The sequence below is a fragment of the Pseudochaenichthys georgianus genome, chromosome 23 (assembly GCF_902827115.2).
Source record: "Pseudochaenichthys georgianus chromosome 23, fPseGeo1.2, whole genome shotgun sequence".
NCBI lineage: Eukaryota > Metazoa > Chordata > Actinopteri > Perciformes > Channichthyidae > Pseudochaenichthys > Pseudochaenichthys georgianus.
The window spans coordinates 6,101,685-6,121,796 of NC_047525.1; the positions used below are offsets into that span (position 1 = coordinate 6,101,685).

At 44.1% G+C, this 20,112-nt stretch overlaps 1 protein-coding gene across 1 annotated transcript in view; it reads right to left on the reverse strand.

The window, feature by feature from the left end:
- Positions 1–18,069: 18,069 nt before the first annotated feature.
- The window catches only part of LOC117468390 (protein Wnt-5b-like), a 143,357-nt gene continuing 141,314 nt past the window's right edge, over positions 18,070–20,112 (reverse strand). Inside the window, 7 exon segments of the mRNA XM_071201798.1 lie at positions 18,070–18,102; positions 18,104–18,187; positions 18,189–18,371; positions 18,464–18,523; positions 18,525–18,580; positions 18,583–18,610; positions 18,612–18,623. Of these exon segments, the coding sequence (XP_071057899.1) occupies positions 18,070–18,102; positions 18,104–18,187; positions 18,189–18,371; positions 18,464–18,523; positions 18,525–18,580; positions 18,583–18,610; positions 18,612–18,623 (456 nt within the window).

Genomic DNA, 20,112 nt, shown 5'->3' on the forward strand with positions numbered 1-20,112 from the left:
TCTTCACAGTGTGTACAGAATATCAGTATGACAATACGACACCCTCTGTCCTTAGACCCTCACATCGTACAAGGAAAAACTTCCAAAGAAAACCCAGTTTAAAGGGAAAAATGGGAGAAACCTCAGGGAGAGCAACAGAGGAGGGATCCCTCTCCCAGGACGGACAGACGTGCAATAGATGCCGTGTGTAAATTGAAAAGATAATACATTTGCAACATAGGTAGTCCAAATGTTTGGAAATGCATGTGTGTATAATAGGAAGATGAATCCACGAGGATATCCATCCAGGACCTATGATCCAGGACCACAGCCACGACTCAAGATCCAGCGCTCGCGATCCAGGACACAGGACCGCAGGATCATCCATGACTCCGGATCCCAGCGTATATAGACACCAAAAAGAAAGACATTTGGGGAAGCTGGGTTAATCGGAACATGAGAGTACACAGGTATAGACAGAGAGAAGGAAGAAGTAAGATGTCCCCCGACAAACTAAGCCTATATCAGCAAAACTAGGGGCTGAATCTAATCAGCCCTAACTATAAGCTTTATCAAAAAGGAAGGTCTTAAGCGCACTCTTAAAAACGGATAGGGTGTCTGCCGCCCGAACACAAACTGGAAGCTGATTCCACAAATGTGGAGCTTGATAAGAAAAGGCTCTGGCTCCCATTGTACTTTTAAAGATTCTAGGAACAACCAACAACCCTGCATTCTTGGAACGCAATGCCCTAGTACAGCTCCTCCCGCTGCAGCAAAACACACACTTCAAGTCAGATCATCACCCTTAGCTATTTTAATTACCTCTCAAACTCCCTAAACTAGTTATAAATATGTTTATTTTTTACTGTCGGCCGGGTCACTCATTACTGGATCAGCTGCTGCATGAGACAGACACTGACGCTATCCGAAGAGAAGGAGGAAAAAGAGAGGCTCCGTGTATTTTATCATTATATTATATAGAGTCGTTATTCATTTGTTTTAAAGCTCAATAAATAACAAAGAAGACCTTTGACCGGCACTTTTATCATTTTGTCCGGAAGATTTCAACTTTAATACACGCTGACTGGCGAAAAACTCTGCCCGGTTCCCTCGGCCCCCACCGCGGAGAATAAACAGAAGGGCAACCATGACAACCATGCTTCTTCGCTGCTTTTGTGGAGGAAGTTACAGCGCCACGTAGAGGCTCCTGCATATGTACTGCAGCTTCTCCAGCGGTTGGAGCTAAACGGAGCGGTCTCGTGTGGGCAGACACTATCCGGATAATTATTGCATGTGGACGGAAGCCGTTTGCGATTGCGTTTGCGTTAATCCTATGCGTTTAGCCGTTTTCGTCCTCGTGGGGCCGCAGCCTCGAGAGTCACACACCACTATCAGATCACCTGCTCTCTGCCCTTTCTGCTCCCTGGGCCTCGGCTGTACATATCCATGGGTGAACCATGCCAGAACACACACACACACACTAGTTAACTCTGATTGCATGATTGTGTAAATTGATTGATTGTGATGCAAGGCTGTGGCAGCTGGGTGAACTCAGCACAGTTCAGCAGTTTCATTGGTCTGGTTCATCAGGTTTAAACACTAAACACGCTCAATAACTTGTTCAACACATAGAGTATGTTTATTTAGTTTCTTCTTTTGGAACAGGTGGCCTCTAAACAATATGAAAACCCAGCTACCATTGGTGTGCTGAAGCAGATAGTGGTATCTCTGCTGAGACACTGTGTGACGTTATGTCAGTACTTTGACCCGATTATTGTTATGTGTGTTCCTGGGGAAATAGGTTTATCTTATCGTAGCTTATCTCATTGAAAACTCGTAAATGATGAGTGCACATTTGTATTTCATTTGATCTACAAGGACAGTGTAAGGGTTTAACTGTTCTCTGAGATATCAAAAACAAGATAACAAATTAGTTTAAATAAAGTTATATAATAACAAGATACAAGAACTGCATGTGGCTGCCCTACTATTTCAATCAGGAGAGACATGATGTATGAACTACATGTTTATTACCGGGACACATGATGAGAGAATGGTGATTGACAGATTACAACAAATGAATGAACTGATGTTTGGCGATTAGGCCCCGGTTTGCAGGATGATCATTCGGGAGGGGACAACCGCTCTGATGAACCCCCCGGGGTCTAGACACTGGTGGTGGTGATAAGTAGTTCGGTCCGGTTCTGAAGGGAGAAGGTTTTAGCTTGGCCCTGTATTAGGAGACAGAGGCGAAGGGGAGGAGGAGGGTTGTGCGTTGACATCTGAAATGACAACTGACAGAGAGGGAAGAGCAGATTTAAAGGGGTTAGCGGGTGCGATGATTGGCTAGCTGGGGAGTAACGCCCCTGATCACTTATTGGGAGAGGAGAGGGTATTGAAATGACGTGTAACACCAGGGGGTATTGGTCTTCCTAATTGAACTTGTGCTCAGCTTCATTTCAATCAGGAGAGACATGATGTATGAAATACATGTTTATTACCGGGACACATGATGAGAGAATGGTGATTGACAGATTACAACAAATGAATGAACTGATGTTTGGCGATTAGGCCCCGGTTTGCAGGATGATCATTCGGGAGGGGACAACCGCTCCGATGAACCCCCAAAAGAAGTGAAGTATGAAGTACTGAGATGTGAAGCATTTCTTACCTTACTGGCTGATTGCGGAGATCTGTGGATAAAATGAGAGATAGCACAGGGACATGATGAGAATGCCGGAATCACTGCCGGGTTTACGTGAACGCCGACCATGGGTTAACGCCTGGCGTAGCGGGGTTAAACGAACGCTTACCCCTGGCCGCAACCTGCACACACAAGTTAAACATGCGCTGACCCACTGGCCGCAACCTGCACGCGCAGGGTTAAACGTAACGCAGACCCACTGGCCACAACCTGCACGCGCAGGGTTAAACGTAACGCAGACCCACTGGCCACAACCTGCACACACAGGGTTAAACGTAACGCAGACCCACTGGCCGCAACCTGCACACACAGGGTTAAACATGACGCTGACCCACTGGCCGCAACCTGCACACACAGGGTTAAACGTGACGCTGATCTGCTGGCCGCAACCTGCACACACAGGGTTAAACGTGACGCTGATCTGCTGGCCGCAACCTGCACACACAGGGTTAAACGTGATGCTGACCCACTAACCGCAACCTGCACACACAGGGTTAAACGTGACGCTGATCCGCTGGCCGCAACCTGCACACACAGGGTTAAACGTGATGCTGACCCACTAACCGCAACCTGCACACGCAGGGTTAAACGTGATGCTGACCCACTAACCGCAACCTGCACACGCAGGATTAAACGTGACGCTGACCCACTGGCCGCAACCTGCACACGCAGGGTTAAACATGACCTGACGTGTAGGGTTAAACGTGAACACGGACCCGGAGGTCACGACATGACATGCAGGCAGTGGCGCCAGCAGGGGGGGGCCAGGGGGGCCATGGACACCCTGATATATTTGTTGGCCCCCCCACTGGCCCCCCCACCACACACACCGCCTCGCCAGTCACGTATGCGTAGTAGTTTATCTGATATTTAACAACAAATACACAGCCAGCGAGTCGCTTGATTTGAGCTTCCAATGCTCATACTGCAGCCCCTCCCTCTCCCTCTGCTACCATGGTAACACTCTGATACTCGGCGCACCACTCTGATACTCGCACGCACCAGTCTGAGATTCGCACAGACAGCAGCAGGTTGCAGCAAAACATTTCTTTCTACTGACTTTTCTACTGACTTGACACAAATCCACCAGACTTCTAGAAGGTAAGTCATATACGTTCGTTGCCTGTTAAGCCCCACAACACTTTAGGCTTCAGTGTGTTAGGTTGCAAAAAACGGAGATATGCTTACCTTTAGCTGTTATTCTGATCAAAAATGGTGTTCAATGGCATTAAAACGAGAAAAACGCTGGAAGACCTGGAAAAGAGGCTCTGGGCTCAGTAAAGGCTGCTTCACTTCAGGTATAATTCGTCTGTAAACACACTTTGGCAGCTATCCTAGTTAGCGTTAGTTTAGCTTGCTAAGCTAACGTTAGCTGATGTTGGTATGCTGGGCTGGTGTAATGCGTAGGCTACTATTAATCACTGCTGTGTGTAATGTGAATTTGCAGAAAATGAAGAGAAAGTCAACAGACATCTCTTCTTATTTTAAGAAGAATATTAGTAAAGGAGAGACAGAGCTGGCAGGGGAGCAGCAGCATAGGGCTAGTGAGGAGATGGCCATACATGCTAGAATAGTACATGTGGAACTCTGTTTTGTAAAAGTGAAACTAAAACCTAAGTACAGTTTTATTAATGTGATTGTGACCTTTGTAATCATTTAAGTCTTCTACACACTTTAGGTCTGCAGCTCCTTCAAAATGAAACGAGAATCTATGCAGTTTTTCCTCTTCTGTGTTCTGAGGTTATGAGCCGACCATCAGTCAAGTTTGTTTTCATAATGTTCTGTATGCTAATTTAAAAAAAGGGTAACCAGTTTGTTGATAAAGTATATACATTCCAAAACAAATGGAATACAAGCTATATGTATTACTCTCACCACAGTGGCCTAATCTAAAAAAAAAAATAGAAATATGTCTCGTCACCTATTTTCTGTCTAATACTAAAAGGTGGTGTTTTGTATCATTTATAATGTTTTGAATTTGCTATAAATGTCAATAATAGATGGTGTTTTGTGTTCAATCACAGTATGTATTTATCATGTTATACCCCTTGTGTTTTTGGGTCCTGTTGAAATAAAATAGTCATGTTTTAAAACTTGATTTAATAAAGTCATGTCAATCATCTTTGATCCCAGTGTGACACAAACAGCTTTGTTCAGTCTAAAACTATTTATAACCTAGAGACATAATATAACTGAAGAACACGTTGTGTTGCTGTTGTGTATTGTATGTGTTGAGAATGCTGGAAATGTTGTGCCTTACAATAAAGGAACTTATTTAAATTAAGCTGTATTTGTCTTTTTTTAAAAGAAAGAACAACTAGCATATATAAAAAACAAAACAATAAATCACCAACACATGTATACATAACACAAAACAAGGTTCTTTTAAATGTTGTTTGAAGTCAAATGTTAACTATCCGTATTATATTCACTTCAGATGAATAGGATCAGAACATGTAAAATAAGAAACCAAAGTATATCAGTAGGTGATTCTCTTTGCCATTGTTTTCATCTAGTCTATACTTTTACAACAATTAAATGCTTGGTTTTGGTGGGCCACCCCAAGATTTTCAGTGGCCCCATTTGGCCACCCCTATGAAACATTTCTGGAGGCGCCACTGCATGCAGGGTTACACGGAACGCAGACCCGGAGGTCACAACCTGACATGCGGTTAGACGTGAACGCAGTGACACGTACACATGCTGACGTGCTATGAAACCGCCACCAGTTATATGCATAATTACCAAGTTTAGTGTTTGAGACCTTGGATAGCCGATATTGTGTCACATTATGCCTCCCCGTCATGAAATGCCCCTCTTGTCACGGGAACGCGCATTTCTAAATGACACGTTTACACCTCTAAATGACACGTTTACACCATAGGTTTACACCTTAAAACGATGTTTAAAACGAAAAGTAAACGTTCTGGGTTTTTATTAATGGTAATTTTCAGACTGTGAGTTGTTTAGTGGTAGCTCATAGTCTTGATTCTTCTGGTTTAACTTTTCGCTCCGTATTTGAGGTGTCGAAATTCATTCGTCACTTTCTTTTCAGTTTTTGTTTTTTTTAATCTTTTTTTATCACTATTGTTACGTCCTGTCTGTATAAACGTGCTTTAAAATGTATTGTTTAATTTTACATAGTTGTCATCTAATAATCAAAATATATGTTTACAAATGTTACATAGTCTTTGTCAGCATATTATTATATACGCTATGCATAGAAAATAAAAGTGTGACATTCATGAAACTTTCTCCATTTATTGGTACCAGTCCTAGAACCATACCCTGAAAAATGCTTGAGGGTGGGATTCATAGAAACGTCTTTTTTTTGGGTGGGGGGGGCATTTTATGACAGGCCTGTCCATCACAATATGCCCCCCCTTGCTATCTTACAAAATAAAAGTGTGACATTCATGAAACTTGCTCCATTTATTGGTACCAGTCCTAGAACCATACCCTGAAAAATGCTTGACGGTGGGATTTATAGAAACATCTTTTGGGGTGGGGTGCATTTTATGACAGGCCAAACAATAGTTGCATTGGTTGAAATGACAGTGGACAGTTAATGATGGTTCCTTCGGGGCATTATGTGCATCCAGGGCACAAGTACGGTTGATCCACTGGAGGCCTTTGTACACATTGGTGGTGGTACCACCGCTGACACATGTCACAGCAAATCTGAGAAAACAATAAATACTTGTTATGTAAGGTATGCATTATGGGATCTTTTTAAGATAATAGAATATCTCTAATGTATTTCCCACTAACATTCTAACGATTCCTTCAATTATCGAAATCTTTCAAAAAAACATAAATGTTGTGTTATGAGAAATAAATAAATGTTCAACCAAAATGTATGGAAAAACAAGCAAAACATTAATCCTTTATCAGTTAATGCTGAAGATGCCAAATATAGTAGCAATTACCAACGCAAATGTTATGTTGATAAAGTCTGGAAACATATTTCTGCTAATTTTCTTTATTTGTAATGTGCAATAGGAAATTACCCAATGTTCTTCATCCTGCTCCTCCATCCCGCAGTAAAAGCAAAGCCTGCTTAGATCATCTGTTGAGACAAAACGTAATCAATATCTTCAGATAAACCACATTGCAGATTTGGGGTCAAGGTGACCCATTCCAATTTTGACTAAAAGGTCAATTATATAAGGACACATTTGTTGTGGTCTCTTATTATTTTGTGTGAAGAAAAGGCAAAACACACACAAACACAGATTTTCTAAATTATTAAATGTGAGCACAGAGGAGCCATCTGCTCCTTCTTTCACTCTCCTTACCCTCTGTAGAATGGGAACCTGCACAATGTCATTACAAAACATCCAAGCATCAATTTAAGTTTGGTTCTCATGGTTCTTTTGTTGTTCATCACATGTATTAGCTTTACAGCTTTGATTATAATAAGTTCAAGGTAAACATTAACTGAGGATATCAGTTCAAAGTAATACGCACCAATGAGCACATTGAAAGGAGGAAGATGGGGAAATCTCACATCTTAAATAAATCGCAGAATTGAAAGGGTGTTAGAGTGTGACGTGTGTAGCCTATATGAAATTGCAGTTGAAGATGCCTGCCTGCGATGCTTCATATGTTATCTGTTTGGAGTTGAGATACACAATATACTGTATCTAGTGACTATTTACCATAATCTATACTTAAGCCACTGTGTTGCTTTTAAAACCCTGATAATGTCCCTGGTCAACATTAACCCAACAGTACCAATGGTCCAAGCAATACAATACAATACAATACAACAATTTGCATGGCACATTATTAATATACTAGGTTATTGATGCATACTTATGAGATACAATTAATAAAAGTAACTACATGAAGTCATTGACAATGTTGAGAAAAGGTAACAAACCAGATTCTCTGAGGAGAGAAGTAGCAATGTCCAGCCTCAGCTCGTGCACTGCCTTCTGTGAGGTTTCAAACTTAATTGCCTAACCCAGTCAAATCTTCTCTGCAAACTGAAGAGAACTCTGATTAGTATATGGACTGCATGGTCTATGATTTACCCTCAAATGGAATACAGACAAATGACCCAACAGATTTAAAGAATGACATGTTGTATATGTGTAGTTTGACACAATTCAATACATCTTTGATCAAGATGTATAAAAGCAAGTCAAGATATTCAGTCTAATTGCTACTGAATTTGAGTTTGAGAGTAATGTTTGGCTAAATGCATTTCACACTCACTTTTAAGGCCAGGACACCACAGGATGTGCTGTCTTGTTGGTGATTATGGGGGAGGCTGCTGCATGTCCACCTTGACACCTTGCAGCCTTTCATCCTCATAAAGGCTCTACGGTATGTAGATAGTACATGTGTCAAGATGCAGCACATCATTGTCAAAAAACTCATACAACACCAGAACTAGTACACTGTATCAAATGTACCTTGTAGACTGTAGGCACACCCTCATTTTGCCTTTCCCTTCTCCAAGTGGATCCAAGAAGAGGGTTTTCTTCTCATGGGGGTACATTACCTTTTATTATTCACATGGAAACACAACATGCATTAGGCAGGAACCATACATTACGCAGGTACGATGTATTGTTTAGATGTTATCAATAATAAGTGCAGAATGTATGTGTGGCCCGGTTCTCTTGCAAATCACTAATTATATATGGTGTATACAGCACTATAGATACAGATTGGAGCTTAAAATATGCTCCTATTCTCACCACCAACATCCAGTGATGGTTCTCGTTCACAATTCCCACGATGACTGTGTGTGCCAATGGATCAACCTGAGAGTAGTTGCAAAAGTATTACATTCCTCAAGCCTCTAACCCTTTCCTGGGATCTGATTTCCCCGCAGCCATGGTTCCAGACCCAGCTCTTGCCCCAGCTGCCATAGTCCCTTCTCTGGTTCCCTCTCTAGTCTCTTCTCGAGTTCCCCCTCTCTTCCCAAGTCCCTTCTCTAGTCCCTTCCCTAGTCCCTTCTCAGGTCACTTCTCTAGTCCCATCTCCAGTCCCCTCTCCAGTCCCCTCTCGAGTCCCTTCTCGAGTCACCTCTCGAGTTCCATCTCTAGTCCCTACTTAAGTCCCTTCCCTAGTCCCATCTCCAGTTCCCTCTCGAGTTCCCTCTCCAGTCCCCTCTCAAGTCCCCTCTCGGGTCCCCTCTCGAGTCACCTCTCAAGTCCCTTCTCGAGTCACCTCTGGAGTTCCATCTCTAGTCCCTACTCAAGTCCCTCCTCTAGTCAATTCCCTAGTCCCATCTCTAGTCCCTCCTCTAGTCACTTCTCGAGTCCCCTCTCCAGTCCCCTCTCCAGTTCCCTCTCGAGTTCCCTCCTCTAGTCCCTCCTTTAGTCCCTGCTCTAGTCCCTCCTCGAGTCCCCTCTCTAGTCCCTCCTCGAGTCCCCTCTCTAGTTCCCCTCGCGAGTCCCCTCTCGAGTTCCCTTCTGTAGTCCCTCCTCTAGTCCCTCCTCTCTCCTCGAGTCCCCTCTCTAGTTCCCCTCTCGAGTCTCCTCTCGAGTTCCCCCTTGGTTCCCCTCTCGAGTCTCCTCTCGAGTCTCCTCTCGAGTCTCCTCTCGAGTCACGTCTCAAGTCCCTACCCAATGTCCTGGTCCGTTGGAGGTTCCGCTGGGGGTCCTGCCAACTCCATGTCCTGTCTCGTTGGAGGTCCCGCCGACTGCTCTCCTGCCGGGGATCCTGCCAATCCCGTGTCCTGGTCCTCTTCCGTGGGGGATCCTGCCGAGGCCTGTCCCACCAGCTCCGACACCGGGTCCTGCCCGGCCTCCGGCGCTGTCCCGTCAGCGCCTTCCTGCCCGGCCTCCGGAGCTGTCTGGTCTTCGCCCTCGATCCCGGCCCCCTGAGAGCCACGGCCTTCGCCCTCGAGCCCGGCCCCCTGACTTTCCCGGCCGCGGCCCTCGCCCTCATGCTCGGCCCCCTGAGTTCGCCTGTGGTGGCCTTCGCCCCTCCATAACCCCCACCTTGGACTCTGTCTTGCCCCCGGGCCGTCCGCCCGAGTCCCCTTCCGGGTCCTCCGCGGTGCTCCTGGGTTGTCAGCCCAAACCCGTCCTCCTGACCCCCTCCACCCACCCTGGTGGTCCTAGTTTTATGTGATTTGTCTTGTTCTCGGTGAGTGTTCTGTTCTGTCTTTGTTAGTATAGCCTTGAAATAAAGGAATGTTCACGTTAATCTGCATTTGGGTCCTACTTGCTTCACACATCGTAACAGGGCGTGTCTGAAGCTTGGGGATTTTATTCAAGCAACGTGACCAACAACCAATTACATGAATCTCCCACCCCCGACATACAAAGCAAAAACCCCCTGGGATTTTATGGGAGCAATATATATATATATATATATATATAAAATCCCCAAACAGGCGAAAACCTACCAGTTTCACCCACTGTCTCTGCCACATCCCTCCATGCCTGGTTCTTCCGGTTTGTATCCCGGTAGGTGAAGAGGTTCTGGTCATACAAAACCGGGTGATTTGCTACGGCGATAATGACTTTTTCCTCCATCTTTTTTTGAAATATAGAAATGAACGGCGGGATATCTCTCCCAGCTTAGACGCGGTTTGATTGGCTACGGCTTGAGAGGTTCTGGTCATACAAAACCGGGTGATTTGCTACGGCGATAATGACTTTTTCCTCCATCTTTTTTTGAAATATAGAAATGAACGGCGGGATATCTCTCCCAGCTTAGACGCGGTTTGATTGGCTACGGCTTGAGCTGTCAGATTTTCCGAAACGGGATTTGATTGGCTGGCGCTGGCTACGCCGGAGACGGCGGAGACGGACCACTATGCTACCCACAATTCAGTTCGGCGAAAAAGCGAGGCAACGTGACGTCACCCCATTCAAAGTGAATGGGCAGATTGAAGCTGTCGACGCTGTAGTGTGGACGGGCCGTCAGGGTAGCGCTGGCAAGAGGCAGTTGCAACAAATTCACCAGATGTTCGTTATGACATTAGGGTCATGCAGAGTGAGATCGCTACCCCTTTAAGAGAGGGGTGTGGCGCGGGCATGTGTGCGTGGGTATAGTAGAGCGAGTGAGTGAGCGGGATATACGTTTCTATCCATCTCACGAAACAGAAGAGCTAAATAAATGCAACGACCTCCCAAGAAGAGCTCGCCTCTCTCCAGTCTGTTGGCGCAGCAGCCATTACCAGCAAAGGTCTAGATAGCCTTGGACTAATACTACGGAGGAATAAAAGACGCCACACACTTGCATTGTAGTCAGGGGCGCCGTAAGGGGGTGAAAAGTTAGGACGATTCTAAGGGCCCGTAACTGACAGGGGCCCCAAAATGTTCAGAACATTAAGAAAAAAAATGTAAGTAACCTTTCATCAATCCTCAATAATTAACATTAATAGAACGTTATATTGATAAATTACTCACTAAACTTACGATTCATTTAACTTATTTTCTTCCAAAAGTTAATTACCCAAAGCCTCTGTACACCCCCTTCTATTTACATGTAATGGTTTGGTCCTGCCTCCAAACGCGGTGCGGCACCGGCACTTGCAGAGAGTGAAAGCATGTGAGGAGGGATGCTAGTACTTAGCCTACATATGTGTGTTGTACCATGTTTCAACGACCAACAAAGTCAGGCTCTAAGAAAAGAAGAGAAAGGAGAGAAAGACAAGAGAGAGGGACTAAAGGGCGACAGTATGTCACCCAGTTTTTCACAAGAAAAGGTGGGTGTGGTACATGAGTGGTGGAAATTAGTCTGTTAGCTAATGTGTTTTTGTTTACTAAGCTGACATTAAGTACTGTTAATATCTTTACAGAAAATTCAGAGGTCTTTCATTTCACTGCTCTTTTAGCTGACATTTAAAGGTATGGTAGGTAATTCACTTCAGATACACTTGTTGTTATATTCCATGGAATGCTCTTAACATCCCGATAGCAATGAATATATTAAATGCTTTGACAATAAATACGTACAAAAATGTCATCTGTGTAAGCCGTGGCCCTGTAAAAAGCACGACCAATCATCTGAGCCGGCCCAGCTAAAATAACTGGATGGCCTACCTGCCTGTCAGCCTTCCATCTGTGCACAAGCTTATCTCGTGCCCTCATTGGTCATGTGCGCGTTCGTGTGTGTTGGAGGAGGGGCTCTGTAAGGAACTCTGAAGGAAGGGGCAGATTTTTTTCGGTTGTGTACTTTCAAATTCTAGCGCTTCGAGCTGGTTTCTCCATTCTTACCTACCTACAAATAAATGCAGGCACATTTTTAGCACCTATTCATACTAAATCAGTTGTCCCTCCCCCTGGTGCCAGGTCCAACAGATCCATCTTTAGGCTCAGCAGCCCTGTCCCCCCATAAGGCTGAACCTGAACCAGCTTTTCTCCCAACTGAAGGAGGTGAGCAGCATTGTGTTGAATGCCACATAACATATCTGAAGGGAGACTGGAATACAAAAAATATATATATAACAAAAAGCTAACATCTAATTTAAATTATACATTTCAAACACATTTTCCCACATAGCCAATGATCTATATAAAACAAAAAACTGCTTTTAGTCTATTTAGGATGATGGACAGTTTGAAGCATTGAGTGATCAGTCTGAAAACAAAATGTTAATCAACGACATTTTGGCTATGATAGTAATACTAATGTTATTATATTAAAGCAGGGGTGGGGAACCTCCAGCCCCCGGGCCGTATACGGACCGCTAGACCATTTGGTACGGCCCTCGAGGTAATTTATAAACAAAGTGGCCTGTGCCTGGTGGTGGGGCCCAATGTGATATATTTTCGGGGGGCCCAAAATCCCTGGCGGCGCCCCTGATTGTAGTTTACATAGTTAGACACTGACTGAGTTCTCCGAGTGAGCCAGCAATGATGCCTTTATTAGAACCAGCTGTGTGATTGACAGATTGACAGCTATGACGTCAGCATAAGAGCATTCAAGAGATGAATCGTTCACAACAGTTCAACACCCCCACTTGATCTTATTCTGACAACCTTTGACATACATTTACACTTTTCAATCAAGCCCTTTGTTACAGGCTTGGTTAAAATATCAGCTACCATTTCTGTTGTTGGGCAGTATTCAATAATAATGTTTCCATCACTAACTGCAGATCGAACAAAATGATATTTGATATCAACATGTTTACACCTTTGACGACACACAGGATTCTTTGATAGTGCCATTGCCCCTTGGTTGTCCTCAAAGATTGTCACTGGTGCATAATCATTTCCACTGTCCGTTCCTTTTAATAATTGCACAAGATAAAAACGTTCCTGTGTAGCAGCTGCCAATGCCATATATTCTGCTTCACATGTGGATAAAGCAACTGTGGGCTGTTTCTTAGATTTCCAGGAAATAACAGGTCCTGTCTGACATAGACTAAAACAGTACCCAGTTGTGCTCCATCTGTCATCTTGATCTGCTGCCCAATGGTTTGGTTAAAAAGATCTTCCCTGAAGTCACAGCATACGAAGTGGATAGCTTTAAAATAGGAAATTGTCTTATCCTTATTTTTATTTTTTTTAGCTGACGCTTTTATCCAAATCAACTTACAATTACCGATTACAGGGACATTCTCTCTGGAGTAACTAAGGGAAGTGCCTTACTCAAGGGCACACTAGTGGTGGTGGTGGTGGTGTTCCTGGTGGGATTTGAACTCACAACCTTAAATCTTCAGCCCACCTCACTATCTATTAGACCACCACTACCCGCTATTTCTCCTTGTAGCAGCAGATGATACTGAATGAAAACCTGTTTGCCAGCTTCATGGTCATTTTTATTTCTCAGTCTGATTGGAAGTTAATATTCTGTTTCATTTTAAGATTTAAATAAGTGTAGAGTTTGAGAGTGACATTGATTGCAGATTCTGAATCATATTATTGTGTATTACAGCCAGCACATGCTCTGGTATGCTTCTCAACACCTTGAGTCTCTGCTCACACCAAAGACCTTCAGCTCCACAGTGAATATTCAACATGCGAATGTCAGCATATTGCAGCGTGTTTGCATAACCTGGGTTTCTGATTGCACCATGTACACATTGCTCACCCAGCATTTCTTTGTTGCTCTATCTGTGCGTATATGGGAGTATATGTGCAGACATCTTCCTGGGGGAATGCGGGCATCTAGATATTAGCTTCTGGAGCTTCAAAGCACAATCGGCTGCTTTATGGATCATTTAAAACTCAGTTAAAGAAATGGTAACCATGCACAGTTCAATGTGTCTACAAACATAGTGTGTAACATATGTGTGATGCTTTCTATCTACAACATCGGAGGTGTAGTTCAGACACACAGAGGGAAAACATTTAAATATAAACAATGAAAAATTAAGAATAACCATAGTAGATACATATGGTAACACATCACTCCTCTTGCTCTAACATCATTCTCTCCAATATACCTTCCATTAGTTGTCAAGGGTGTGTGTTGGTGTTGTGTGTTGCTGGGATAATGGCAGGTAGACCACACCTGACATCAGGCAACACAAGTCCTAATGTAACACAAAGATCCCACATATGGCCACCAACACCCTGATTTAGTACACACACGCAACCACACACACACACACACCACTAAAACAGGGCGTGGCAGAAGAGAAGGGAACCGGTTCTAGCACACCTCGTTCTCTCTTTCACAGGTCATGGAAAAGTTTGACAGTTTGAGTTAATATGAATAATACGGTCCAGGACATGGTTTATTGCTTAAAAACAATAATATCTTTTCATTCATTGGTGCTCAGTGTTGACTTTGTGTGTCTTCACCTGCTGCACGTAATGATTCAGAAATGATGCCAAACTGTTCATGAAGCCTGGAGTGACTCTTTGCATATTTGGTGTCACTGTTCATTTCTAATAACCTTTTTCCAGTCGCTGCTCTGAATTCCCTAAAGTGGTTTGATGTGAGCGCCATTCATGGATTGTGTTGGCAGATGAAGATGACGGTTAACCCTCCTGCTATCCTCAGATTGACTTTACAGCCTGTGTCCTCTGGGGTCAATTTGAGGTATTTTAGGTATCTTAGTTGACTCTCTAAATAACCTTTTAAATACAACATTACCACCAACCTTCCCGGCCCCCACAGACCCCTTTATACATCCAGAATTCCTATTATGTGAAAAATATATAAATCACCATCAAATCTCACTGACTGAAATAAAACGTTAGAGTAAGATCTTTCTGATGTTGGTAAAGGACCAATAACTAAAGCAGAGGGTCGTTTTTTTTACAATGATACATTTGGGTGTAATAAGTCACCTCAATATCATCCGACACAATCAACACAAATATGTGTCAAATATTGACATTTTTACATGTTTTATACTACTAAAACAGCCTGGTGTGTAACAAAGTGCGTACAGGGCATTTCAAAAAGATCTTCATGTTCCTTTCACGTTTACCCATTAGTCCTCACTACATTAGGAACAGTCCATGAAAAACTAAGCAAAACAAATCATGTGAACCATTTGTTTAGATAGTTAAACATTGACCCCAAGGATAACAGGAGAGTTTAACATTTTCATCTTGTTGTTTGCACGAGCATCTTTCAAGAGATACAACTAAAGCCATTAACACTCTAAACATGTTGAAAACAGGATTATTTATGGTATAAATAGCAACTATTTGCATCCTCTTTGATCTCTCCAGAGAGAGGGTTAATAAAGTGCAACATCTATTCATCATCGTGAATAAAGTGAGTCTTCAACTTTGAACTCTCAGAGCATTTACTGAATCTAGCATCATCCCAAGCATTACAGAATGGAGAAGAATTATTCTGGTTTACTGGAACTGAGCAGTCCATTCTGCTCCAGTCGCAGCTTGTATATATATGCATATGTAATTCATCCATATATATATCTTATATATGGATGAATGACCTTACACATCAGTGGCTGAGCATCAGGGATAGACCGGCTCTTTGTGTGTTTCCAAGAAGACAGAAAAAGAGAAGGAAAAAAGGGAGATGCTTGACCCCAATGACATCCTATTTGCACTCAAGGGTTTCTTCTGGGGCCACATCTAGTCTGTTGTAGATGTTTGTTGTGTCCCCCCTGCTGGACCCAGAGGGAGCTGCTCCTCTCCTGCTAACACATGGCAGAGCCGGCTGTGGAGGAACTACTGCTCGTTGATCAATGCCAACAAACTGCCACGGAAATCAGAAAAGATGTCGTCCAGCAGTCATTAGTCCAACTGCAAAATGGCCAATTCATGCCACCAAGCAGCTTTGGGTCCTTCTAAAGCAGCTGGCAGAACACACAGCAGTCCTGCAGGTATGCCCAGGGGTCGGATCAGGACTCTTCCGGAAGCTCTACTGGGTTCTCAGGCTGGTTAACGCACAGATGCACACACACTGTTGGCCTTAAATCAGACCTGCGGCTACGTTCCTCGTCCCACTCGGCTGCTTAGCTGAGAGTAAACGCTGTACAAAGAAAGATGAGAGAATATTTATAATAAAGTCGAAGCTGCAGGACGACTCATTTCATCACAACACCTGAAGAGACGAGTTAAACGTCAAGGTGATGGAGGGGCTGGATGGAAATGTGTGTGTATTATTGCGTCGCTTCCTTAGGGCTAAATGTAAGACCTGAGAAGTGGATGTTGTCCCCCCTTTTGTTTGTTCCTGAGAATGATGCCAAATGTACCAGATCGACTCAGGCACCACAGCTGCGGACAGAGCGATGGTGAACTCAGCGCCAACATCCTCAGTCCTCCATCTGCACAGGAACAGACAAAACTACTACATCATAATGATGAGAAAGACATGGGAACATTCTGGAAAAGAGCAAGAAATGGCGCTGTGAAAGAAAGACAACATTACCTTTGTGTTAGAGGTGAGCACAATGAGCAGCATCACGCAGAGACACCACCAGGATGCACTGTCCCTCCACACAAAGACAACAACCACACAGACAGCACCACAGGTCCTCATGCCGCTCGGCTCAGTTGTCTCATCCAATTATAAGCAGTCATGGGATGGTTGGTCTCAGTACACACCTGTGTAACCATGGCTGCGCGACACATTTCATCACATGCAGATTTAGGGTGTGGCCGTGCTTTGCGTCGCTACATTGCATGTCATGCTGCGATGCAATACAACTATGGACTTTTGAGCGACTGCAGCATCATGTCCCCAACACCCTGGAAAGGACAAAGACGCGTCTGCCGTTTGTACAACACGCCGGCGAGGGTCAGACTTCTCCAAAAGAACTGCAGCAGACTCAAGAACAGCACAAAGCTTTGTTTTTGAAGACTAGTTTATCAAAAGAATACACAATAATACTCAGGTATAAACATAGAAAACAGAAAATGAAACACAATAATAAAATATACCTTCTTCTCTGATCTACTACTTGTTTCAAAGTAGTAATAAATTGCAGTCTTTCTGTTTTTCCACGCTCACACATTCACGTCCGCACAGCATGCTCAGTCCACTCTGTCCAGGTCATTGTTGCTATGGATTGGATTAGATTATACACTTAATATTCTTGCAAAATTCACGGTAATACAGAATTATAAAATGTTGGAGTCGACCCCACGGGGCTTTTGTTGACAAGTTGCATCACAACGTGAGATGAACAGTGTCCCGGGCAGCGTCTCTCAGATGGAGGCCTCGCTCTCTTCGCTGTCAGGTGAAGGATGTTTTCAATGTCCGTGGAGCCAAGATGGCCGCAACCAGCGACAGACACCACGGTCCGGTCCCAGCTGCTGGAGGTCTGACCAACATGTGTCTCCTGGAGGACTAAGTGTTTTTGACAAATCAATCATAAAGTCCTTCTCATTGAAACCGTTCCCATCTATCCCCTCCTCTCGTGTCAGTGTGGGACGTCTCGCGTGTCCTCTGTGAGCATGTCTCTCCACACAGCAGCACACCTCACGTCTGCAGGAAGTTCTCGTGCAGGGTTAACGTTCCGAGAAAGACGCAGGGACACTGCTCAGCCCTCACATGGCTTCAAAGTCCAAGAGGACTTTGAAGACTCCTGAACCGGTGAGTCGTACGGGTCCAAAGCGTTTGTTTGAGTCTCTTTAAATAACAATCAGAGTTGTATATTCATTTATTATTTATTAATATAAGTATTTCATCTTTTATCACACTGGCCATCGGTGTCCATTTGTCCTTTATATCCTTCATCCATTTAGTCCTTCTTCTCTTTCCTCCTTCACTCAGGGTTGTGATCAGGTATCATGCCGGGGGAATCTCAGTCGATCAAATAAAAAGCTTCCTCCTTTTGTCCCCCTCTCCGTCTTTACCCGTCCACTGCGTCTCTGCATCATGGGGCTCCTCTCAGACACACAGCTGCTGTCCTCTGGGTGGACCACAGCAGGGGACATACATGGAGCAGGGTAAACCAGATGGATCTTAAGTCTTAAATGATCCTGAACAAAACCCTGAAACCCCCCCCCCCCCCCCCATCCGCGTGTGTGCTATTTACACACGAACTGGTCCACGAGGGTGGAGGCAGCGCTTGCACTTGACGTAGCAGCACCAGTGGAACTTGCAGTGGCAGCGCTCGTGCTTGTAGATCTTGAACTGGTCGTAACCCTCGGCCGCAGCACATGAGCTCGCAGCCATCCATGCCCTCCGAGGTCTTGTTGCAGAGGCGGCCCTGCGTGCCCAGGGACCCCGTGGTCTCGTTGCGGAGGCAGTAGTCCGGGCTGGGGTCCGTGTAGACCAGATCCTCCGGGCCGGGGGGGTTGAAGCGCTTCTCCACCAGCTCCAGCTTGCCCTGTTGGAAGTGGAAAGAGACAGCTTGTGTGAGATGCGTCTTTCGGGGTTCTGTTCGTGACGCTTCCTCTGCTATGCGTGATGTTTGTATACCTTGCGTCCAATGCGCATGGCCGCCGCGCTGTCATACTTCTCCTTCAGGAACTCGCCCACCACTCCTGAAGTCGGCCAGCTGGAGCCAGCAGGTCTTCAGACTGCAGGACCCCGAACCCCGTGGCACTTACAGGCCACGTTGGCAAGGGTTATAGGCCGCCTGGGGAGGGGAGAGGAAAGGACGAGATGTTATGTTTCTTTATGTCTCATGAATATCAAAAGATAAGGTAAAAATACAAAATTCAATAAAAAAAAAAGGAAGAAAGTTGAACTGCCACTAAGAAAGCTATGATTATGAAACACTCCATTTGTCCTCCATTGATATTTAATGGGATTATTTTAGGGATATTTTACTAAAAGACCGCTAGATTTATTTCACCAATATATCTCAATGTTGCTTTTTTAAGTCTAGCACAGATATTATGTGTCACCTTTATAGAATGTAAGTTAACTGACACACACCATTACATATTTACGAATGCCAGGACTTATTTATATTTTTTCTTTTATTGTTATTTTATATGTTTTTGATCAGTATCTCTTTTATTATTATATTTATTTGTATATATTATTATTATTATTTTATATATATGCATTTTTTTCTGCAAGGCAATGGTGATATGTATATAGTTTGTGTTTAGTAGTGTCTTCATGTTTAGGAGTCTTGTAGTACACGTGTTTAGGTAAGCACTAAACTGCTTCTACGCTGCTGCCCTCTAGTGGTCAACCTGTGAAATCACTCAATCACACTTTATTCATAGCCCAATATCACAGATGACACGTGCCTCAGGGGGCTTTACAGTCTGAACAACATGACACCCTCAGTCCACAGACCACCTGCAACAACAACTCCGAAAGAAACCCCACACACACAACTGAATACAACGTGTAGGGAGAGCAGCAGGGGCGGATCCAATATGCAGTCCAAATGATAACAAGGATAATATGAACGTATATAAAAGGAAGTGACAAGTAATCCAGGTACTTCCCGAAGATATAGATATCTTAACACTTATATCGTTTTAAATATTGAGATGCAGCCTTAAGGCTACTGCTCCATCGATAACAAGTAGAAGAAACATGTGAGTATTGGGTGAACGGAGAGAGCCCATGTGTGCCAGTGTGCACTTTGTCATGCCCTGCTCCTCCAGGGACTTTCCTCCTAAGTCAGCCTCTGACTGGAACACATGTAGAACTGTCCCTGTCTCCGGCTCCCTGTCACCACTGTGCGCTGGTGCAAAACCCACTCCGGTTCAAATGTGAGGTCAAATACAGTAGATGACCTGAAGTGAAAAGTGCAACGCAAAGAAAAGCAAAGAAAAGATTCTTTCAATACATCTCCACCAAAGTAAAACAAACAGCTGACTGGGAATAGACGGGTTACTGCTAACCACAGGAAGCACGGCTCTATTGTGAAGGCCACTTTCCCACACAGCTCCTTTTCAAACACAAAGATGACATATCATTAGTTCGGCTCTCCCGTCAGTCGAATAACAGAAACCATGGGGTGACCACTTTGCTGCTTTTCATTACCCTCCAATTCTATCATTCAAGTATCCTTTCAACAGGAGCTAAAAGTCTAGAACATGTAAATACAAGCATCCTTTGCCCTGATTTAAAACACAACGCCTTATCTCAACCCCGAAGAG